The sequence below is a fragment of the Planococcus citri genome, chromosome 1 (genome assembly GCF_950023065.1).
Source record: "Planococcus citri chromosome 1, ihPlaCitr1.1, whole genome shotgun sequence".
Taxonomy (NCBI): domain Eukaryota; kingdom Metazoa; phylum Arthropoda; class Insecta; order Hemiptera; family Pseudococcidae; genus Planococcus; species Planococcus citri.
Window position 1 is genome coordinate 15,561,183 of NC_088677.1, and position 24,664 is coordinate 15,585,846.

A 24,664-nucleotide genomic window follows, 5' to 3' on the forward strand; every position below is an offset into this window, starting at 1 on the left:
CTGGTTTTTTTCATACATTATTAATCTTCGCGTTTCGCGAGGTGATTGGCAATTCTCGCAATTTTCTGTTACGTCATCCTGTAATACCCTCCTGCACACCTATAAAGCCTTTTCGCAGGAAAGCACGTAGTTGCCATTTGCCAAGGTACATAAAAATTAAAATACCTACTTTACTTACTCTAATGCTAGGTAGTCTGGTTTGTTTTTATTGCATGCTTGGTATAGGTAGCGGCGACGGATGGTTCCACCAGTTTTGTCACAATGTCGCAACCAATCAGCAATGATGTTGTTGGTTACAGCGATGCCTCACAACTTTTGGGGCTCAAAATTCTTCAAAAATGCTCAAAATACATTTTCGTCGAAATATTTGAAGTTTTTATAAAATTTTAATATATTTTGATAGGTCACATGGCACCTTTTCGATAATCCCAAAAGTCATGACCCACTTTTGAAGCTAAAAATTTTTCAAAAATGCTCAAAATACATTTTCGTCGAAGTATTTGAAATTCTCATAGAATTTTAATACATTTTGATATGTCACATGGCACCTTTTCGATAATCCCAAAAGTCATGACCTCATGGCCCACTTTTGAAGCTAAAAATTCTTCAAAAATGCTCAAAATACATTTTTGTCAAAATATTTGAAATTCTCACGGATTTTTAACGTATTTTGATAAATTACATGACATCTTTTCATAAATCCAAAAAATCATGTTTCGATCTTGGGGCTAAACATTCTTTAGACATGCCCAGGTCATTACACCAAAATTTGCAAAAACGTCTTGTTCAGTTTAATTTTATTGTATCGCCTCTCCCTTCCAATTTGGAGGGAAAATGAACTGACACAGAATTATTCAAAAGTAAGCTTTCGACCTATCAAAATGAATTGAAATTTTGAGAGAAATTCAAATATTTTAACGAAAATGTGTTTTGAGTATTTCTAAGGAATTTTGGTCCTAAGATTGGGTCATTTCTCGGGATTTTTCAAAGTGTCATCAAAATATGAAAATATGGCTTAAAATTTCGTGAAAATTTAAAATAGGTAGGTAAGTATTTTACCAAAAATGTGTTTTGAGCATTTTCGAAGAATTTTGAGCCCAAATTGGGTCATGATTTTTGGATTATTGAAAATGTAATTCGACTCCTCAAAGTGGGTTAAGATTTCATGAAAAACTCAGTTAAGTATTTTGACAAAAATGTGTTCTTTTGAGCATTTTCGAATGTCATGCAAGTCCTTAAAATGGGTTTAAAATTTAGCAAAAAATTCAAATATTTCGACGAAAATGTGTTTTGGAAATTTTTGAAGAATTTTAGGGCAAAAATTAGGCCATAATTTTCAGAATTTTTCTATCAAAGCGCTTTCCACTAAATGTGGTTTAAATCTTCGAACATTTTTTTCTGCCCCTCCCCCCCCCCCCTACAATTGAGCATATCAAAATCAATATCTGTAAAAAAAATTATGAAAATTACTAAAAATGATGATTCGTCTTTTTCATTCAAATATTAGTTCTCGACACAAATAATGAAGAAAGTCAAAAAATTGAAAAAGATTTATTGTTTGGTAGGCATCTATCTTATGGTACCTACTGTAAATTGAAAAAAAATAAAAATGAAAACTGCTAACGCTAACAATCAGTATTTTAATAGGCAAGTGGTACCTATTGAAATTTATTAAAATTACATACCATACTAAAGATTAAAATGCTCAAGAATTGGCGAAACCTTACGAGCTCACCAAGTGGAAAAAATTCACCAACTCAGGATATTGCCTCGATCATTTCCTCGAACTTTTTGACCTTCAAATTGTCAAATTCAACTGATCATCAATAGGTCTATGCATTCTCAATTCGTTTCTCAGTCCAATAAAATCTTCCCAAGTGTTTATGCTGAGAACTCTAATAAACATAAAGAAATTGATTTAAGCAATGCCATCCACTTTATAGGTACACTAGAGTACCTATAGATAGGTATTTAATTAAAATGTGTAGGTAGTTCTTTTTCTCACCTTGATTTATTCATTTCCTCCATGTCGAGCTCGCTTTTTAATTTCTTAATTTCTCCTTGTAAAGTTTTACTGCAATCATATCAGTTTAAAGGTATCAAAAACGATGAAAATTTCTTTTTGAAAGCTCTAGAAGTGTCATAGGTCTGCATTAAAAAAAAAAAAAAAAAAAACATCTTACTCTAATCTTTTATTCGCGTGTTGTAATGATTTATTCTTCTGGTACTCCCAATTATACTTGGATTGAAAGTCTTTCAACTTATCTTTCAAGGATTCCATTTCAAGTCTATGTATAAAACCAGACAAACAATTACACCAAAAGAATATTGTACATATGATGGAACGCTCAACGTAATGTCCTCGTGGAACATTCAGCTCAGACAGGTACCTACCTGAATTTTTCATTTTCCAATAACAGAGCTTTATACATGTTATCCATTTTCTGCAGTTCTTCACCTTTTGATATTAATTCTTCTTTACGACGGCGTACCGAATCAACATTCAGTTGCAGGGAAAGTTCCAAATCTCCAATTTTGTTCCTAAAAGAGGAAATCAGGTACACAATTGGATTTTATTTTAATTTTTTGCATGTGTTTATCGATCATTTCATCCTCTTACTTCAACTCTTCATTGACCAACGTAGCTGCAGTGAGACTTTTTCCAGCTTCTAGTAATTTTGTGTTTTTCATTTCCAACTGATTTCTGTACTCTGCCTCAACTTGGTAACGTTGATCGAGTATATATCCCAATTCTACCGTTCTTCTCCTGTCAAAAATTCAAAATTTGTTTTTTATTCAGTGTTTGGATTCTTTTATGCTTATACATGTATGGCCTGTGAACAAGGTTCCCATTTAGGTTAAATAGCTTACTGCAATTGTTGGGTTAGCACTGTTTCTTTGGCATATTCTTGATTTATTCTCATCAATTCCATGTCTTTTGTGCATAATTCATTTTTCAGGCATGATTCAGCATTTTCTAGACCTTCTACTAGACTCTGAAGTTCTACACTTTTGATCCTATTGAGCAATTGAGTACATTTTAACTTGTAAAGTACCTACCTATTTTCTCAAATGTTTCATCTAGTTACATACCGTGGGTATTTTGCTTTTTATTAGGTACATACCTGAATTCTTCACATTTTGACTTTTCAGTTGCATAGTCGTTTTCCATCTTACGCAATTGTCCAGTAGTTTTTGTCAACTCGCTTGATAAATTAGAGACAGAATTCTGAAGCTGTCCTATCTGATCCTTGAATTCGCCATTTTTCTTTCTATTGAGCCAAATAAGAAAATGAGCAAGGTACTCAGTCATCATGCTGAATATACATACATACATACATACATACTATACTTACATTGATTCATCGTGTTTCAAAACTACGGATTTGTGTTTCTCCTGGAGCTCGTACAGCTCTTTTTTTGTTTGGGTCAACTGCTTGTTTAAATCTAACTGTGATTTTTCGAGCTGTTGTACATTATCCGTTAATTTGCCATTTGTTTTCCTATATTTGTATATTGAAACAAAGAGAGAAATTCCGACAGGTTATAATTTGTGTTTGTCAAGTAGGAAGTAGGTGCGAACCTATTTCCCTAGAATGTTTGATTTAAATATTTCATTGTCAATTTCTTACTTGAATTCTTCACGTTCCGAAAGTACGGATTTATGTTTGTCATTAATCTCTTTTAATTCTTCCTGAGTTTGGGCTAATTGTTCTTTTAATTCAGATTTGGAGTTCACAAGCTGTTGTACATAGCCAATCAATTCGGCATTTTTCTCTCTATTGAACAAAATAAAGGCAGTTCGTAATTTGAAAACATTTTCTTCAGTTCGATTACCAAGGAACTGGTTGGGAAATTCGTGATATTTCCAACTCAGAAGAAAACCTCTCGAGGATGTCCAACTCCAATTTGAACGAAACGTGACCGAGGTTTTTGGAACCCATAACCATTAGCCAAAATATTAGGTGCCCAAATAATTTTTCGTTTTTTTTTTTTTTTTTGGAAAAATTCAAAATTGACCTTTTTGGCGAATTATGCTGTGTTTAAAAAAAGTGTAGATAATGCTTATTCAGTAAAAATTATGGAAATTTGTGCTAAAAATAATGAACTCAGCTCCCTTGAATTGAGAATTTCATCATTTCTGACCATTCTGAAGCCTCCAACGTGATTTTCGATTCCTCCAGAATTTTAAAATTTCTTCAGAAAGCATTAAAATCAATTTGGGTAGCTAAAAATCGAGCTGTGGCTTATCTTAGACCTGTTTGAAGGATTTATACACATTTGAGCCATTTTCAGGCAACATCTCAAGTGCCCTTTTTTACCAAAAGATTTATGAAAAAATGAAAAATTCAAAAAAATTAAAATTTTTCTGTGGAAATTTGCATGAATGGTTGTATTGTGTCTAAACCAAACCGCCCCCCCTCCGAATCCTAATTTTGCAATTTCGAGTCATTCTGGAGCCTCCAGGGAGATTTTCGATTTCTTCGCAACTTAAAATTTTCTTTATAGAAGACGTGGAAATTAATTTAGGCAGCTAAAAATTCAGTTGTGACTTATCTTCAGTCTGTTTAATAGATTTTTCCACATTTGAGCTGATTTCCAGTCGAACACCTCAATCAAGCGTCTTTTTTTGACAAGAAAATTTATAAAGACAAACTCAAAAATGAAAACTTTTCTGTTGGTGTGGAAATTTTTTAAATTCGCCCAAATGGCTGTATTTTGTTTGAAACTGAGCTCCCTCCCCGGTCACATATTTTCAACATTACGAGTCGATTGTAATTGGTTTCAATCCGCTTTATAGTCTCCAGTGACTTTTCAAAATTTAAGTTTTCCGGATTTTATGTTTTTTTTTTTGTTTTTTTTGAAAAACTGGAATCTTTAGAAAATTTTAGAAGGATCCAAAACGACTTAGAATTACCTCCAGTTCAATCAACATGTTGAAATCAGCATGCAAAGTAAAATTTCAACTTTTGTAACTTCATTGGGTAAACTTTAAGAGGGAATTGAAGCTTCAATAATCTGCTGCAGGCTCCAGAACTACTAAAAAATATTTAAAAAACAGTTCCCAATCAATGATTGGACAAACATACGGAATATCTTGAATTTCAGCAACTTTCTAGGTCAATTTGGTAAAATTTTGATTTTTTTTCATTTTTAGCCCAAATTTTGATTTTCAAAGAATTCAACAAAAATCCAAAAATGCACTTTAGGATCTGACGTTTTGGGTAAAATGATATATTTTTCACATTCTTTCAATCTATAGTTTTACTTGGTTCAAACGTTTTTGTATGATTGTATTACCTACTTTTAAGATTAGGCAGCAATTACCTACCTCAATACATTGTATTTCAGAACTTCAGCGTCATATTTATCGATCATTTGTCGAAGGTCTTCCTCAAGTTGCGTTAACCGCTCTTCAGTAACTACAGGCATTTCTTCCAACGAATTCAAATTCAACTCGGATACGTTTTCATTCCAACTATTATGACATTGTGGGCACGTTTCGGTTCTACCAAAAAAAAAAAACCAAACTCGATTATTATCTACCTATCTGGACTCATACAATCAATATGATACCTATGTATTTACGTATGCAAGCAATCGTGAATAAATAATGTAGGTACCCACGTTTCTAACCACTGAAGATGACACTGACAGTGATAAACATGGCTGACACTTGTTGAATTTATTAATTCATCTCCTTCGCCGGCAGATGAGGAATCTTGAGAAGTAGAACACGTTTCACTCATTTTTTGCACAATGGTGTCTTATGGCGAAACAAATCTGCGAAAATTTTAAATCATCTATCATGACCTTATTTAGGTACCTATCTATTTAAATAAGATGCCAACTCGCACTTTAGGTCTGATTCATCTAAGAGTAAGTAGGTACATAGGATTGATCATTTTAAATGCTGAAGTACACTGATCCAACTTACATTCAAAATCAAATGCATTGGCGTAGCCAGGATTTTCTAAAGGAGTGGGAAAACCAGATTTTTAGACATGAAAAATCAAAATAAGGGTAAATTTCTGGAAACCTATCATTATGAGGTGATTTTATGAAAATGAAGGCAAAATTACTCATTTATGTACTCCTCGAGCGAAGCGACATGCAGCGAAAATTTTTAGAAAAAATTGGGTCAGAACTATAAAAAAAAGTCCAAATTTTCGGTCGCGAGGGGGGCATGACCCCCTTCACCCCGTTGCTAAGCCACTGATCAAATGTTCGCGTGCAATATGCTTAGGAGGGTTACTTTTGGGCACAAATGTAATCTCGCTTTTATCATGTTTCAAGTTTTAATAATGAGATGAATGATAACTACCACATAGTACCTACTTACTTCAAGAAGAAATTTCTGGTGGTATACAGATATCTACAAGCTACTTTGCATGTACTGCGAAATGGATTCAACTATTAAGAACAAACTCGTAAGCAAAATTTCCAACGAGAGCAAGCAAATTTTTTTTATCTCGAACCTAAACGAACGCAGAACTACTAAACATCATTCTCACTCCACGTAAAATACATAAATTGATAAGGCTGCTGTTTTTTTTTTTTTTCATCCCATACATATTAATGTAACGATTAACGATGAGGTGATTTGCGGATCTGCACGAATGCGCATTACGTCATTACGTAATTTCCCTTCTACACACTAAGAAATTTTTCGCAGGAAACGATGTAGCTGCCAGTGCCAACCATTATGAAGGCTTACAATAGTTATTTATCAAAAATACATACTTAATTGAATTTATCTCAGATTTTTTACTCTTTCTGATGGTTTGTATAGCTGAGGAGGGACACGTGTTCAAGAATCCTGAAAAACACGACTAGATTTTGAGCTCAAAAATCCTTCAGAAGGTGTTCGAATTCCATTTTGATCGGGCATGGAATTTTCGAAAATATTGAAAATCACAATCCAATTTTGGAATCTAAATTTTTCATGTAATGCTAAAATACACTTTTAAGTCAAAATATTCGAATTATAGCAAAATTTCAACCCATTTCGATGCATCGTATGATATTTTTTTTTAATTTCGAAAATTTTTCAAAAATGCTCAAAAAACGTACACCTATTTTGGAACTAAAATTTTAATCCATTTGATGGGGACACTACATTCGGACTCCGCAACCTCGAATTTGTCAAAAACGACTTTTTGCTCAGTTTTTTGGAAAATGGTTTTTCTTTGGCACTACGAATTTATTTTCAATGTCAAATTGTCCTGACAACGCTTCCTTCTGCTGGAAATGGCCCATTTTTTGGCTCAAAAATGAGCTGGAAAAATATATTGAATTTTGTATTTTTTATGACGTTTTCTGACTAATTCGAGGATGCTGAGCACGAAAGTGACGTTCATTTTTCTATTGGACTGGTAATTTGTAAAATAGTTGCAATATCTCACTGAAGTAGCACACAACCTGAGACCCAAATTGACACCAGATTCGGACTCGACGACCTTGAATCAGTCAAAAACGACCCTTTGCTCGGTTTTTTAGAAATCAAAAAAATGCTTAAATGCTGAAAGAGCTATCTAGTAGGTGAATCACAAAAAAAAGTCGGAGGAGTTTGACCAAATTCAACAGGAACCTTCAGTGAGTTGAAAATTTGTTACTCAGACAAATTTGCAGCTTCGGAGATACTCCTGGCGGGGAGAAATTATCCCTCAAAGAGGGAAGAGGGTATTTTTAAAAAGCAAAATGTGAATTAATTTCAAATTTTATCGAAAATCAACATCTGTAAGATCAAGTTATGGAAATACGATAATTCTTATTTTTCATTTCCTAGTTCTCATTTAAAGTAAGAGATCTCACAAGGGAACCTCTTGAGGTTTCACACTCCTATTTGAACGGGACCGCGATTTTTGGAAAGAGCATAATCTAAAACCCCCAAAACCAAATTTTCAGCTGCCCAAGTTCATTTTTCGATTTTTGGCGAATTTTTGAAAATTCAAAATTGACTGTTTTTGGCGATTTATGCATTTTTTTAAAAAAAGTACGTACGTGATCGATAAAAATGGTCAAAATGAGTCCCAAAACTAATATTAATTACTCAAATCCAAATTTCACCATTTCCAGCAATTCTGGAGCCTCCAGCGCGATTTTTCAATTTCTCCAGAATTTTCAATTTCTCCAGAATTTTGAATTTGCTCCAGAAGGCGTGAATATGAAGTTGGGCAGCTAAAAATCGAGTTGTGTATCACACTCAACTTGTTAAACGAGTTTATCCACATTTCAGCCGATTATGGAAGAGATACCTCAAAAGTGGTTTTTTGACCAGCATTTTTCAAAATTGAAACATCCAAAAAATCAAAAGTTTCCCGTTTGCGTGGAAATTTTCTAAATTTGCGCGAATCACTGTATTTTTTCCATAAATAACTCCCCAAATCCCAATTTTACGATTTCCAGCCATTCTGGAGCCTCCAGCGTGATTTTCAATTTCTCCAGAATTTTGAATTTGCTCCAGAAGGCGTGAATATGAAGTTGGGCAGCTAAAAATCGAGTTGTGTATCACACTCGACCTGTTTAACGAGTTTATCCACATTTCAGCCGATTTTGGGAGTGACACCTGAAGAGTGGTTTTTTGCCCAGCCTTTTTCAAAATTAAAAAATCCAAAAAATCAAGTTCACTCCCAAAATTGGCTCAAATGTGGATACAGTCGTTAAACAAGTCGAGTGTGATACACAACTCGATTTTTAGCTGTCCAACTGCATATTCACGCCTTCTGGAGCAAATCCAAAATTCTGGAGAAATTGAAAAATCGCGCTGGAGGCTCCAGAATGGCTAGAAATCGTGAAATTGGGATTTGGGGAGTTATTTATAGACAAAATACAGCGATTCGCGCAAATTTCGAAAATTTCCACGCAAACGGGAAACTTTTGATTTTTTGGATTTTTTAATTTTTAAAAAAGCTGGTCAAAAAACCACTTTTGAGGTGTCACTCCAAAATCGACTCAAATGTAGATAAACTCGTTAAACAGGTCGAGTATAATATACAACTCGATTTTTAGGTCCCAACTGCATATTCACGCCTTCTGGAGCAAATTCAAAATTCTGTAGAAATTGAAAAATCGCGCTGGAGGCTCCAGAATGGCTGGAAATGGTGAAATTTGGATTTGGATAATTAATATTATTTTTTGGACTTATTTTGACCATTTTTATTGATCAAGTACGTACTTTTTTTTTTTAAAAAAAAGTATAAATCGCCAAAAACAGTCAATTTTGAATTTTCAAAAATTCGCCAAAAATCGAAAAGTGAACTTGGGCAGCTGAAAATTTGGTTTTGGGGGTTTTAGACTATGTTCTTTCCAAAAATCGCGGTCCCGTTCAGATCGGAGTGAGACACCTCGAGAGGTTCCCTCGCCAGATCACTATAATGATGATTCTCGACAACATCACGCTCTGAAAATATACCTTCAGAGCAAGTAAGCATTAAGAAATGGATAGATAGAGACACCTATTGAAATGAAGAAAGAAAATAAATTTATAAACATTTTATTATTCTGTAGGTACGATTCTATAAATAAAAAAATAATCTATTTAATATCTAAGCAATATGATAAAGTTTATTTGCTGATGGTAGTTTTTATGAGCTCACAAAATACAAAAAAAATTGAAATGTAAACACCATATAGAAAATGACTTATTAGATTTACTGGGATGCCTCGGCCAATGATACCTATACCAATAAAATTGTCAAATTGTCGAATTTATCTGGTCTATAACAGACCTATGGAATTGATTTTTTAATCCAATTAATCGATCTCGGGTGTCAACTTTGAGACCTCTAATGAACAGAAAAAAATTCAAAATAATCAATAATATTAGATATTCAAAGCTATCTTCATTATAGGCTCATTATAGAGCATACGAATAGAATGGTATTCGATTAGGTATTGTGATAGTATAGGTAAGTAAGTGTATTTTCCTTTTTCTCACCTCAATTTTTGAATTTCCTGCTCGAATGCTTCAACTTTCGCTTCTTGGGTGCCAAGCTCAGCTCGTAATTTATCAATTTTTTCGTATAAGGTTTGTCTGCAGTGACCAGAAAGAAAATAAATCAAAAATAGGTAGTAAAAAATTGTATCTACCTACTAGTATTTGAAAGCTTTGAAAACTGTGTAAGCCTATATTTTCATCGAAGAAAAGATATCTTACTCCATTCTTTTATGCGCGAGTTTCAATGTATCATTGTTCTGGTGCTCCAATTCACATTGGGATTGGCATTTCTTCATTTTGAGTCTAAAATGTTGAAACCAGACAAGAAAATATACATCAAGAGAATTTTATCACTGAATGCTAAATGAGATAGCGCAATTCAATAATATCATCTGTGTTCTCAAGTAACATAATTATTGAGCTCACTTACTTAGATTTTTCCAATTCCTCGGACACAGCTTTATACATTTCTTCCATTTGCTGAACTTTCTCTTCTTTTGATTTAGATTCTTGTTTGTATTGATGTGCCATATCAACGTTTAGTTTTAATGAAAGTTCCAATTTTTCTATTTGTTTTCTGAAATTAGTAGGTTGGTGGGTTTTGAAAAAAAAAATTATTTTCAACTGTCCACTGTATAGGTAGGTAAGTACCTAGATATAGGTACCTACATATAAATTTATTGATCATTTAGACATCTTACTTAAACTCCTCATTATCCTGATCAGCTTTAATACGATATTTTTCAACTTCCAATAATTTTTTAGTGTTAATGTTCATCTGATTTATCATATCTGCCTCAACTTTTAAATGTTGATCTATTCTACGCTCCAGTCTTGCAATATTACTCCTGCCAAACATTTTAAATTTTATTTTCATTTTCTATTGTTAATTTATTCAATTCAAGGCATTTGTACATGCACATGGTAGGTAAGTGTGTATGAATTATTACCGCAAATCTTGATCTACAGACGATACCCTTGTATATTCTTCTCTCATTGCCAGAAATTCCATATTTTTTGTATTCAGTTCACCTCTCAAAGATGATTCAGAGCTTCGTAGCTGATCCACTTGAATTCTTAGTTGCTCATTTGCAGTCCTATTGAACAGTTGTAACATTTTGAGTACCTAATGCAATATTTTCTTTGATCTTAATGTTTACCTTTGAGTAAATTACCCTAATTTTCCGCATTGCGAAACTGCAGTTTCATAGTCGTTTTCCTTCACTTGCAAGTCTTCAGCAGCTCTTATTAACTTACTGGATAAATCAGATACGGAATTCTGAAGTTCTTCCACCTGATTCTTGAACTCGCCATTTTCTCTTCTGTTGAGCCAAATTAATGAGCAAGCTAGGTATAGACCTCTAACCGAAATATTTCAAATACACTTACCTCAATTGATCACGTTCTAAAAGTACAGATCTATGTGTTTCCTCCATCGCACGCAGTTCTCCATTAGTCTTTGTTAACTTCTTATTTAAATCAGATCGAAGATTCTCAATCTGTTCTATGTGTACCAATGATTCATCGTTCGTCTCCCTATTGAACCAAATAAGGCATTTAATTGACTCGATGAGGTATTTTCTGGTAATGTTTGGTTTGAATATAAAAATAAATTAGGTATGTACTTGAATTTTTTGCATCTTGAAACTTCGGTTTTATAGTTGTTTTCCATGACTCGCAATTTTTCAGTAATTTGTGCCAACTGACTCGATAAATTGGATTCAGAATTTTTAAGTTGTTCTACTTGATTCTTGAATTGATTATTTTCCCTTCTAGTGGACCAAATAGGTAAGTCAGGTTAATCAAGAATAGCAAGCGAGGTATATTTTGATATAGGTATACCTACTTTAATTCATCTCGTTCGCAAACCACAGATTTGAGATCGTTTTCCGTCTTTTGGAATTCTCCAGTAATTTTTGCCAACTGCTCGTTTAAATCGGATTTCGAATTCTCGAGCTGTTGCACCTGATCCATTAATTCGTTGTTTTTTCCCCTATTGAACCAAATAAAGCAATTTATTTATGACTCATGAAGTATAAATATTTTCTGAGAATGTTTGATCAGAATAATCAGTTTCAATTAAGTATTTATTACCTACCAGAATTCTTGGCATTTTGAAATTACAGTTTTACACTTGATTTCCAAGACTCGCAATTCTGCATTTAATTTTATTGACTGATTTGATAAATTGGATTCAAAATTTCGAAGCTGTCCTGCCAAATCTTCGAATTCGGCATTTTTTCCCCTGTTTGAACCAAATGTCCCAGTTTTATCAAGTAGAAGTGATTATGATCGTACTCAATGTTGATTGTTGAATATACCTACCTTAATTCATCACGTTCCGATATTACAGATTGAAGATTTATTTTGATTTGTTCCAATTCTTCACGAGTTATTTTTAATGAAATATTTAAATCAGAATTGGAATTCTCAAGCTCTTTTACACGACGCTCCAATATGTCGTTTTTGTTCCTATTGATGAATCAAATAAAGCAGTTTATATAACTTGAAGTATTTTCTGAAATGTTTGACATGAATATTCATTTTTAATTTATTACTTGTATTCTTCTGTTTCATTCCAAAATTGTTCTCTACGGGTATGCAATTCATTGGCAACTTTGATATAGTGACTGTATAATTCCTTCAATTCATGGGTTTTCTCGCTGTGACACAAAAGTCAAAATAAGATAGCTCAATAGTCAACAGAACAATCTCTCTGATATCTCACACCAGCAAGGTACTCCTAAATTCCTCAAATACCAATAGAACAGGCAGGTTTTGTCACAGAAAGAGGAACAAGAGAACAAATCCTCAACATTTGTCAGATTATTGAAAAGGCTTGAGAATTCAATAAAACCATCTAGGTACCTTTGCTTCATTGATTATGAAAAAGCCTTTGCCAATGTTAAGTGGAAGATATTGTGGGGAAACCTTGGAAAGATGGGAGTACCTACCTAGACAGCTGATAGACCTGATGAAGAACCTGTACAAAAACAACAACTCATGGGTGAAGGAAGAAGGAGAACTGACTGATCACTTTAAGACCTTCAAAAGGAGTGAGGCAGGGATGCATCCTCAGCCCAATACTGTTCAATGCATATGGAGAATGGATACTTAATGAGGGAAGCTCTAGATGGATGAAAGAAAGCAGAAAGCAGTTAATACACTAGGAGGCAGAAAACTATTGAATATGACATTCGCAGATCGATAGCCCAATATCAAAACCAGGTAACTCCCAGTTTCACTTGATACCTGTGTAAAACATCGACCTTTTAGTTAACCTAGATGGCTACTCATTCATACACAAAATTATCCCAATGGTTATGTCGCCAACTCTGTGGATTTCAAATTAGAAACAAACGCATCTGAGCATGTCTCAGGAAACGCGTGTGTGTATTTTGTTGTCAGTGGATTAGTGGTGGAAGTGGGAGTGCAGGTGGTGTTTCCATTTACTGTTCACAAGCATCAATTCCTGAGACATGCGCAGATGCGTTTGTTTCTAATTTGAAATCCACAAAGTTGGTGACATAACCAGTGGGATAATTTAGCGTATGAGTAGTCATCTAGGTTAACTAAAAGGTCGATGGTGTTAAACGTTCTTTTTCACTGTAACGCTCCCTATTGAACTTGAAAGCTCAAATAAAAAGTAGGTAACTGAAGGTGACTGTTACCCTCAGTTACCTATTTTTTATTTAAGCATTCAAGTACAATAGGGAGTGTTACAGTTAAAAAGAACGTTTTACACAGGAATCAAGTGAAACTGGGAGTTACACGGTTTTGATATTAGGCCATCCAGATGACACCACAATACTGAATGAAAACATTGACAATGTGAAGGAGATCATGGGCAAGATTGAACAAGTTAGCCTAGCCAGAGGTCTGAAGGTAAACAAATTGAAGACCAAGATTATGATGGTAGATAGGGCGAATGACAACCAACCTGAGGTGGGTATCTATTATGAACTTTTGTTACAGTTAGAGTCCTGCGCCGCCACACTGCGTTGCTGCCACCACCAATTTTTCAAACATTTTTCAAGCTGCCGCCATCATTTCAAAAATTACTTCAGCCACTGCCAAGTAATCTGCTCAGCTGAGTCAGTTTAACTCACTCAATTAGCAAATTTTAGGGGGATTTTTCAAATATTTTGACTTTTTCAGAAATTAAAACTTTTTGTTATTGCCACACACTACAAAAATAGCCTCTCTTCTCAGCTTGAAAAAAATAGGTATTTTGAGAAGTTGAATTTGATTTTGCATACAAATTTTTATTTTGGGGTAATTTTTGTCAACTGTATGTAATGAACAAATAATTCAAATTGGAGTATATGACAGCCACATTTTGGATGCATGCGCCAGTTTAGTAGTGTTGGTAAAGTAGTTGGTAGTGTTACAAGTAGTTATGAGCGACGTCAACTGTGCAGGCCACAGGGGTGCTAACTGTAACCAAAACCAGAACAAGATCCATAATTTTAGCCATTTTCAAACCCCAACTGAAGAAAAAAACCAAAATTTCATAGGTTTTTTAAAACCCGTAAAAAAACCATAACAAGCATAATGAAGCAGCGTGAGTGAAACCAAAACCTAAACCTAAACTGAAACTGATATAATTTATTTCGGTTTTCTGGTTGGGTTTTTTTCATTTTTTAAAATTTGGTACATTTTTTGGCCATTTATTTTTTGCAATTTTTTCACTTTTTTGACTTTTGATTACAAATTTATGTATTAAAAAATTATATATCTACCTAATTATTGTTCTTGAAAAATATATACTTTTTTAGAATTATTATGAAATTACTATACTTTGTTTCCATGAGATTGAAAAACTTTGAATTGAAGATATTTGAAAAAAAATGATGTAAAACCAAAAAAAAAAAACGAAAACCGAAACTGAAACCAAAATTTTGTAAATAAGATCAAAACTGAAACCAAAAACTGAAATTTTGAATTTCAAAACCAAAACAGAACCAAAAACCAAAAAATTTCAAGGAAAAATTGGAGTGAAACCATAATTGTAATTAAAATAATTAAGGTTAGCATTAGCAGTTAGCACCACTGCATCTGTGTAGCAACAGCAACGTTGAACCATCTCTCTCTCTCACCCAGCACCTGACCAATCAGGACACTACAAACTTCATGTTTGGCGCATGAGCAGAAGGTTGCCAGGATTCTGCATTCAAAATCTAGCCATATCACATATCACCTTTTGCCTCATTTTCGACGTTGAATTATTCGTCCATTGTATACAGTTGACGGTAATTTTATAATTTACAAAAAATTACCCCAAAATTTCAACTTTGTAGCTGGCTGAGCCGCCGCTGAGTGAAAATTTTGCAGTCAGACCAACACCTTCCGCTAGAATCAGCTCTGCCACCCGCCACAGTGCTGTGCTTACCATAGCCACCACTGATCATTTTGCTGTCGGTGTATGGCTCTAAGGCTCTAATTACAGTTAGCGAATTCATTAACTATTCTTTAACTTAATGAGAGACAAAAAGTCACAGAAAAAAATGTGAGTTAGCAAATTCGGTAACATTAACAAATGTTCATAATCGTAATCCCAGTCCTGTAAGAGATAGATGGAATAGAAGTGGTACAAATGTTTTGCTATCTAGGCTCCCTAATAACCAACAATGGGGGTTCACAAGATGAAATAAGAAGACATGCATCAATTGCAAAAATAGCAGTAGGAAAACTCAAACAAATCTGGAAAACCCATGGAATCCTCAAGAGAACAAAACTAAAGATTGTAAAAATGCTTGTATTCTCAATATTCCTATACGCCTTGGAATTGGAAACATGGACAGTGAAGAAAACAGATCAGAGCCTGATAGATGCATTCGAAATGTACTGCTATAGACAAATGCTCAGAATCTCATGGACCAAGAAAAGAACAAACAAGTCAATACTGGAAGAACTAGGTGTTAAGGACAGACTCAGCACCATTATAAGAAGGAGGATCCGGAGATATTTCGGACATATAGTGGGGCAAGACAACCTAGAGAAGCTGACTGTTCAAGGACACGCAGAATAGAAGGAAAGAGATCACGTGGGAATTCGCCACAAGGTACACAAACCTGATTTTAAAAAAGGCTATCTCTTGGAAGTGGACCATCCTCCCCCAAAAAAGTTGAGTTGGGAGCTTGAACGAAAAAACTACAATTTTTTGAAAATTCTCCATTTATTTAAGTAAGTACTTTTTTTTTGAGTGATTTTCATTTTTCTATTCGAAATTCAGGTCTGAACTACATACGTTTATACTCACATCAGAATCCTCCCGACAGTTTTTTTCTCTACATCTACCCTAAGGGTATGCGTTGATTTGTACGCGATACCATCCTCGAGTGGTTAGGTACATATATGACTCGATGATGACCCTTCTGATATAGGTAGTATACCTATTTATGATCATGTGTAATATTAGGTATAGGTAGGTAGTCATTACCTACCTCAGTTTATCGCATTTGTCTTCCACCGCTTTTAATTCTTCACACTTTGGTGTCAACTGCTCAGTTTCATCTGCTTCACACTTTTCATTCATTTTTGCACGACAACACCTCCCCTTTACAATCAAATCTGCGGAAATACATTGATAAGTATAATTTAATTATAACTTTTGTAAAAAGTCGTCAACATGCATTATAATTTATGCAGATATGCACCTATAGGATTGAGGGCATGATTGGACATTTTTCAAAATGTTGAAGTATGAAATATAATTAGGCTTCTATTATATGGATAGGTGAGTAGCTGAGTACAGGGCTACCTACACTAGAAGTATAAGCTATACATACTTCGCTAATGTATATTATATTACAATTTAAAATAAAATGTACACGTATACTTTGTAGTTATACTTCTTGACACAATTGCAATTTCGCCTTTATCAATTTTTATAATGAGATATGACTGATAACTGCTTGGTACTTACGTCACTATCGTCAAAAAGAAATCACCGGCACGTAATTTTGCAAATAAATATACACAGAAATGGATTCAGATTCAACTAATACGTAAGTATAACAACTAACTCGTTAAACAAATTTCCGACGAGAGGAATAAACAAAATTTGTAATCTCGAACCTAAGCGAAAACGGACCGACCATGGTATTATTCCCACTCCTCATCAAATGTAAATTGTTACCATGCGGCATGCATATTTATGCGCGCGATCCGCAACTCGTCAGGCCGTTCGTAAAATTTCCCATTAGGTCATCACATAAATTTTCCCTCGTCCCTCCTCAGTTCTTTGCAGAAAGGATCCGATCCGTGCATGGGAAAAACAATAAGAACCTTTTCAAGTTTTGATTTACCGAGGTATTATTTAATTTTTCATCGAAGTCTGCCATGTTTTCTAAAAGGGTACAAAATCAGACTTCTGAAACCGTGTGAAGTTGAGAGGAATTTCCCATTTTTCCTCTCGTTGATCAGATCCGCTCTATCCTCTCAGGTATCTCCTAGCCATTTTTCGCAGGAAATGAATTCTAAATGGTCTACTTATTTTCGAGTTTCGTGTAGAGCGTTTTTGGCTCAAAGTTCGTCAATGAAATAAAATAACCTATTTTGAAAGGTTGAAAGATTCTTTTTCGGAAACACCAAACATTATGACTTGAATTTAGCTCAAAATTCTTTAAAACTGCTCAAAAACTATTTTCGTCGAAATATTTGATTTTCTACTGGAATTTTAACTCATTGTGATACTTAAGTAGATCACATGATTTTTTTTTCGAAATCAAAAATCATGCCTAAATTTTCTGCTCAAAATTCTTCAAAACTACTCAAAAACCATTTTAATCAGAATTTTGATTTTTTTACTGAAATTTTAAATTTTTCAAAACTGCTAAAAAAAATTTCAGAATAAGTATTTTGACTTTATTTTGGAATTATAGAGCGTTTTGACTCGTTGGATGACACTTTTTTTAAAAATCCAAAAAAGCATGACTCAACTTTTAGCTCAAAATTGTTTTTTCCGAAATGCTAAAAAAAAAATAATTTTGTTGAAATATAGGTATACAATTCTCTTTTGAAATTTTAACAACCCATTGTATCAAATGAAATTCTTTCAAAAATCAAGAAAATGTTTGAGCGAAAATTCTTCAAAATGCTCAAAACTAGATTCGTTAAAATACTGGATTTTTCGGTGAACTTTGAACTGATTTTGATAAGTAAATCGAATGAAACTCTTTCGAAAATACCAAAAATCGTGACCCATTTGGCTCCAAAATTCCATCAGTAATGCTCGTGAAACGTTTTTTTTTTTTGCGAATAAGTAGTAGAATTTAGCAGAAAATTTAATGTCAATTTGATTCGTTAAGCATGAGACTTTTTCAACGATCCCGCCGAGAATCATGTTATCATTTTGAGCTTAAAATTCTTCAAAAATGCGGAAGAGAATTTTTTCAGAATACCTACCAAATTTAATTAACTTAGGTAAGTATTCCGGAGCCAGAATTTTAGCTCATTTCAATACGTTGAATTGCACTTTTTCGAAAATCCAAAAAATCATGACTCAATTTCTGGGTCAAATGTCAAATTCAAAAAACACTTCTGTTGAAATAATTGATTTTCTACAAAAGTGGTGGCACATTTTCATAGATCGTCGCGTGACACTTATTTAAGAATAATCACAAAAGTCTTGTCACAATGGTCCAAAATTTCTCAGAAATGATCAAGAAACATTTTAGTCTGGATAGATAGGTACTTGAATTCATTTCAGAAGAAATTACACTTTTTTAAAAAATTTTGATAAAAATTAACATTTTTCAAGATCAAGTTATGGAAATACAATATGAGTCTTGTTTTTCATTTACAAGTTCCTAATTACAACAGGAGACCTCTCAGACCCCTGCATGCTGATTCGACAACATCATTCCCTGAGATTAAATCTCCTGCAAGTAAGCATTAAGAAATAGATACCTACCTACCTTTACCTAGGTCTCTACCTATTGAAATGAAGAAAGAAAATTAAATTGATAAACATTTATTAGGTACCTATTTATTCAGTGGGTACGATTCTGCGTAAAAAAAATAATCGATTTACAATTTAAGCAATATGATAGAGTTTATTAGCTGATGGTAGTTTTTATGAGCTCACAAAATGCAAAAACATTGAAATATAAACACCACAGAAATGACTTAAATTTACTGGAATGCTTCAACCAATGATACAAATAGGTAGGTAGAGGTACCTTACATATCAATCAAATTGTCGAATTTATCAGGTCATTAACAGGCATAGGTACGGAATTGAGTTTTCAATCATCTCGGGGGTCAACTCTGAGACCTCTAATGAACAGGAAAAAAAATTCAAAATAATCAATATTCAAAACTAATCTTTATTAGGTATATGATTAGGCTCATTATATGAGCATTAAAATGATATTCAATTATTGTAATTGTATGTACATGTACAGCTAAATAAGTAAGTGTATTTCTTTTTTTCTCACCTTAATGTTTGAATTTCCTGCTCAGCTGCCCTAACTTTCTCTTGCTCGGTCTCAAGCTGAGCTCGTAATTTATCAATTTTTGTATACAAGGATTCTCTGCAACCAGAAAGAAATTAAAAATGACGAAAAATTTTGTTTGAAGACTTTGAAGTAGGCCTATCGAACAAATTATCTTACTTTGATATTCTATGCGCGGTTTGCAATGCATCATTTTCTTCTTGCGTCTTCGTACATTCGTATTGCCATTTCCCCAATTGATATGTAAAAGATTCCATTTTGAGTCTAATGTTAAAACCAGACAAAAAAAATCATCAAGAGAATTTTATGAATAATGCTAAAATTTCATAGAGCAATTCAATATCATCTGCGATCTTAATTGTAACATAATATTGAGCTCACTCACCTGGATTCTTTAATTTCCTCGGACATAGCTTTATACATTTTTTCCATTTGCCGGACTTTTTCATCTTTTGATATAGATTCTTGTTTGCATTGATGTGCCATATCAATGTTTAGTTCTAAGGCAAGCTTCAATTGTTCTATTTGTATTCTGAAATTAGTAGGTAGATCGGGGTTTTAGAAAAAAAAAATCAGTCATTTTCAATTGTCCAGGTAATGGTAGGTAAGTAAATAAGTATAATAAATTTATTGATCATTTTGACATCTTACTTGAAATCTTCATTATCCCTATGAGCGTTAGTACTATCTTTTTCAACTTCCTCTAATTTTTTAGTGTTTACGTCCAACTTATTTTTCATATCTGCCTCGACTTTGAAATGTTGATCTATTATTTTCTGCAGTCTTTCAATATTATTCCTGCCAAACATTCGAAATTTTATTTTTATTTTCTACTGTAAATAATTATTGGAGGCATTTGAACAAGGTAGGTGAGTGAATTATTACCGCAATTCTTGATCTACAGATGTTGCCTTTGTATATTCTTCTCTCATTCGGAGAAATTCCATATTTTTTGTATTCAATTCATCTCTCAAAGATGATACAGTGCTTTGCAGCTGATCCACTTGATTCTTTAGTACTTCACTGGCAGTCCTATTAATACATAGGTAGTTGAAACCATATGACTAGTGAAATATTTTCTTCGATGTGGATATTCATCTTTAGGAAAATTACCAGTAAAATCTGGCATGTAACATAGGTGACAAGGCGATGGATCAGTTGATCACTGGCCATTAACTGGGCCATCCCTACTTGCACTACAAGGGATAAAAGAGAAATTCTTTCTACCACCCAGTTGGACCAGCTGCTGTGGGTCATCTACTGTCCTACAGACTACAGTGATTACCTACAGAAGGGCCCAATAACCCTGGCCAGGGTGGAGAAAGTCCTCAAACAAGCCGACAAGGAACTAGAAAAAAGAATCCAACACTCCAACTGTGGAAAAATAGAGACCCGATTAAATGGGATCTTCACCCTGGAGAAAATGGAGGATGATCTGATGAGACAATACCTGCGGTTAGCCTTAGCCCATTATGTTGACCGAGACTTCAGAATGTTCAGGGGTATTGCACTCCTGTTCAGATGAGCCTTTGGCAACCAGGACCTCTGCAGTAGCAGTACAGTTGAGAGGTGCTAAGGTTGGTGAAGTAGGTAGTTGATCTCAAAAAATATGGAAATTACATCCTTTACGCTATTACCAAAGAACAGTACAATGATAAAGCCTTTAATCAAGGATTTTGTAACAACAATGAAAGTACTTGCTGCCAAATGTGATCAACTTAGGGTCAAAAAGATAGTGGTACCAAAACTAGGGTGCAGTCTGGATAAACTGGAGTGACCAACAGTGATGGGCAGCTCAAGTCTGGTTGGCAAAACGGCATTTTTTCAACAGTGCATCTGAATAGGGATATGACCACATATCAGTCAGAATGTATTTTCTGACTGCCAAAACGGCAATATCTGACTGTGGTTCTGAGTGTGGATCTGACTAGTCAGATCCACGCTCAGATCTCCACTCAGTCTTCTGACGAGTCACCGCCATCTTGGAATTTCAAAAAAATACTCGTTTCTGATTGGTTGATTGTAGTCAGACTGCGAATCTGACTGTCAAAACGGCAGTTTCTGACTGCAGAAATGAGTAGTCAGATATCACCATCTTGAAACTGTACGCTTGAATAGGTACTTAATTTTAGTGTGGTATTCTAATATTGTAATATTGTACATCTTTGCTAAATACAGTGGAGTCTCGATAACTTGAAGCTGAAGGGAGAAAGAGTTGACTTTGAGTTATTGAAGTTTTCGAGTTATCGGAGTTCGAGTTATGGAACTTCATTTTTGGTATATTTTGAGTTAGCGATGTTTGAATTAGATCAATGTTTTTTTTTTTTTTTTACCATAGAATGAAATGGAAACACGTATTATACAGGGTTGAAAACTGTTTTGGAACCACAACTGTTTGGAATGGAACCACCACAACCGCTTTTTTAGGTCAGGTGAAATGGGAACCAGAACCATCAGAACTGTTTCAAAATTTGGAAAAGAGAAGTACCAAAAGAACAACCATATAAAATGATTTTGAAACAATTTAGAACCATTTAGAACCGATTGAGTTTTTTAAGGAAAGAACAACCAGAACAAGAACCAGAACAAGTTTCAAATGAGAAAAACCATCAGAACCCTTTTCAGGAATCGGTTCTTTTTGGTCCCCTCATCATTGAAACGTCGTTTTTTTTTTTACCGAAGTGAAATAAGAATTTGTGTTTTTCATGCAAAATAAGCGAGGTAAAGGGGAATTTTTTCAAATTTTCAATTTTTTGCCATTTTTTGGACCATGAACCATTTGGAACCATTTTTTAATTGGTGAAATAACCAGCATGTGATATACTACTATGCCGTACGTGGTATGTATAGGGCTCGCCCACATGGTAACACTGCGTTGCACTAAGGCAACACTGCGTTGTATTCTCGTCAGCTAGCCATACGAGCCAAGCGACGAGAGTACAGAAAGTCAGTAACTTGTCCGAGTCGACGCGGGTATGTTATTTACGGTTAATGGGTTAATGCAGCTCCGGCTGTTTGCATTTAATTATAAGTTTTTACTCTCGAGTGTTAAGTGTTATGTTTAGTGCTTTAGTTTTAGTTAGTTATTAGTGAAACCATTTAATAGACGAGAAGGAGTGATGATCTACTCGTCGCCACTCTGGGTAAGTACTTGCACATGTCAGTGTGAATAAGTTAGATCTCCTTGCCAGAGGAGATCACTTATCCTAACCTACACCAACGTGTGTATTTAATTATAAGAAAGTGTCATGTTAACGAGTATATTTGCATATAAGATACAAATGTACTAAACCTGTAACGTGTTGTTAATATTGCACACATTAAATATTATTCTTGTGTATAACTTGTTATTATTTATGGTGTGTATGATCATTTGTTAAGAGTGTAAAAGCAACCTTTTCCTACCCACGCCCTAGCCGAGCATGTGAGGTATTCTGGTGAGTATTTAGTAGAAATACTCTAAGGGATATTTCTAGGAAACAACACATAGCAATCACAATCGATAAGTACATCTACCTATCACTGCTTTAAGTCTATTTACCCTCTTACATTGGCGCCCTTCCGAGTGTCCAAAAAGCACAGATTCGTCGTAATCTGAGCTTGGAGGAAGTAAATCGTTATGAGTACAAAGTTTAGATCGCGACCAAACTTTGGAAAATAATACTTGCAGTATGATTTCATTGTACTTACGATTCACTTCTTGACTATTCTCAGACCAAAGTGTCCGAAAATAGGAAAGGAAAGAATACTTGTGAATATTTCAAAGTAAATAATCACGAAAGTATTAAGTTGCTTTCACTCATACACACACACACCTAGTCAAATTTGCCAGAATTTGACGAAAACGTGTTTATTTTTACATGTGTATGTGTGGTGGTAGATGATGAAATCCATCGATGGATAAAAAATCCGTTGAGAATTTCTCAGAACTCAATCCGTTCGTCGAAACGTGAAAAGCGAGTTCCAGCTTGTCCGCCGCATTGTTGCGTGACCCCTACCACCACCCAAGGACAGACACACACGTCGCACTAGCCGCCATCTTTAGATGTCGCCGCTGCAACTGCGTAGCCACCAACCGTCGAGTTGATAGCTACCGCGGCTCGCATTATATATTTTTCTTTTCAAGTGTGACGACGGTTCTAGCAACGCTCCTCCACAGAAGCAGCTTGACTGTCATTGTGTTATTTTTTTCGCGCGCATTTTTGCGTCTTTAGTGTGTGTCTTGTCCGGTATCTTTTCACGTTTTATTTTTAAAGTGAATTTTGATACTAAGCAATTTATTTGCATAATTATATTTTTTCTTCGCGTTTGTTTCTCAACCACGCGTTCTTCATCGGTAGAACTTTAAGTTCGAAGCGATATTTAGCAGCAGTATTGGTAAGTAATATCGTTGAATATTACTATTTATTTCGCGAGTGGCTTTTCTCTAAAGCAAAACGTATCGCATGTATTTTTCGCGTATTTTTTTCAAACCAGCACTCAAGGCTGAGTAGTAATTCAGTGTCCTTGTATCTTTTCAGAAATACCTAAGTGGTATTTTGGCACCTGAATTTTTCTCCAGCATTTCGTGTTCGCGATTCATTCGAGGCTAATTTCTCTAGCCGAGATTCAGTGCTCTTTATCTTGTCCGAGTCACCTCTGAAGTGACTTTGCACTTGAATCCCGCTAAGAAACACGTTTCGAGCACGTGTGAAGTCAGTTCATTCTGACTCAGCGCTTTTTATCTTGTCCGGATTACTCGCCGAAGTAATCTAGCGTCTTGAGTCAGCCAACTGATATAGCCCAGTGCTAGTGAATCGCAATTTACGCGACAGTATTTTTGTGTACAAAACTAACTCGCGAATTAAAACCAGCATTGCACTAAGATTTGTGTTTGAAATTTACAAGAAATTTCACACAAACGGGAAAATATTCGCCGTAATATTATCCCAGCTGTAAATCAATTCGAACGAAATGGCGTTTACTGGACCAGCTGCAGGCACCCGTAGTAAAGCGGTAGCCCTTACGCAACACCAAGTACATTGCCTATGTATTGGCGAAAATCACGAAGAATCGTGTATAACGTTGAAAAACGCAAACAGCAAATCCAGACGGAAGGACCGCAAGGATCCACCTACGCAGGATTTGAACGTAGAACAACCTGAATCACAGACTAGTCCGCAGAACCTTGTGGAATCGCTATTCAGCAGTCACCCGTCCACAAATCATTCAGAAGATGAATACGACGATGACGAGGATGACGAAGACTACGTACCTACCGAAG

The 24,664-nt window shown here is 34.7% G+C and overlaps 3 protein-coding genes across 8 annotated transcripts in view; all 3 read right to left on the reverse strand.

Annotated features, from left to right (window-relative positions):
- Positions 1-1,535: 1,535 nt before the first annotated feature.
- LOC135848297 (uncharacterized) lies at positions 1,536-6,538 on the reverse strand. Of its 4 annotated transcripts, none has more exons than XM_065368209.1 (13): positions 6,344-6,538; positions 5,939-5,974; positions 5,629-5,784; positions 5,333-5,509; positions 3,633-3,779; positions 3,357-3,503; positions 3,126-3,272; positions 2,872-3,018; positions 2,621-2,767; positions 2,395-2,541; positions 2,184-2,288; positions 2,006-2,074; positions 1,536-1,895 (listed from the first exon to the last, which is right to left on the reverse strand). In XM_065368209.1, the coding sequence occupies exons 3-13, from the start codon at positions 5,748-5,750 to the stop codon at positions 1,799-1,801; spliced, it is 1,452 nt and encodes a 483-aa protein (XP_065224281.1). In that variant the 5' UTR covers positions 5,751-5,784; positions 5,939-5,974; positions 6,344-6,538; the 3' UTR covers positions 1,536-1,798. The 4 variants fall into 4 exon arrangements, with proteins under 4 accessions (XP_065224281.1, XP_065224265.1, XP_065224258.1 ...); XM_065368193.1 differs by having other exon boundaries at positions 5,859-5,974; XM_065368186.1 differs by lacking the exon at positions 5,939-5,974.
- A 2,942-nt stretch (positions 6,539-9,480) lies between these two features.
- On the reverse strand, positions 9,481-17,055 carry LOC135848322 (uncharacterized). Of its 3 annotated transcripts, none has more exons than XM_065368228.1 (15): positions 16,869-17,055; positions 16,387-16,513; positions 12,499-12,603; positions 12,266-12,412; positions 12,039-12,185; positions 11,787-11,933; positions 11,566-11,712; positions 11,330-11,476; positions 11,116-11,262; positions 10,891-11,037; positions 10,642-10,788; positions 10,371-10,517; positions 10,160-10,243; positions 9,941-10,036; positions 9,481-9,788 (listed from the first exon to the last, which is right to left on the reverse strand). In XM_065368228.1, exons 2-15 carry the CDS (start codon positions 16,476-16,478, stop codon positions 9,698-9,700), a joined length of 1,791 nt encoding a protein of 596 aa, XP_065224300.1. In that variant the 5' UTR covers positions 16,479-16,513; positions 16,869-17,055; the 3' UTR covers positions 9,481-9,697. The 3 variants fall into 3 exon arrangements, with proteins under 3 accessions (XP_065224300.1, XP_065224307.1, XP_065224294.1); XM_065368235.1 differs by lacking the exon at positions 16,869-17,055 and adding an exon at positions 16,732-16,750; XM_065368222.1 differs by lacking the exon at positions 16,869-17,055 and adding an exon at positions 16,600-16,709.
- A 1,846-nt stretch (positions 17,056-18,901) lies between these two features.
- Positions 18,902-24,664, reverse strand: part of LOC135848365 (uncharacterized) — a 32,293-nt gene continuing 26,530 nt past the window's right edge. The window contains exons 5-10 of the mRNA XM_065368267.1: positions 20,287-20,433; positions 20,053-20,199; positions 19,787-19,933; positions 19,561-19,665; positions 19,384-19,479; positions 18,902-19,222 (exon numbers count right to left, since the gene is read on the reverse strand). Of these exons, the coding sequence (XP_065224339.1) occupies positions 19,192-19,222; positions 19,384-19,479; positions 19,561-19,665; positions 19,787-19,933; positions 20,053-20,199; positions 20,287-20,433 (673 nt within the window). The 3' untranslated portion in view covers positions 18,902-19,191. The remainder of the gene's footprint in view (positions 19,223-19,383; positions 19,480-19,560; positions 19,666-19,786; positions 19,934-20,052; positions 20,200-20,286; positions 20,434-24,664) is intronic.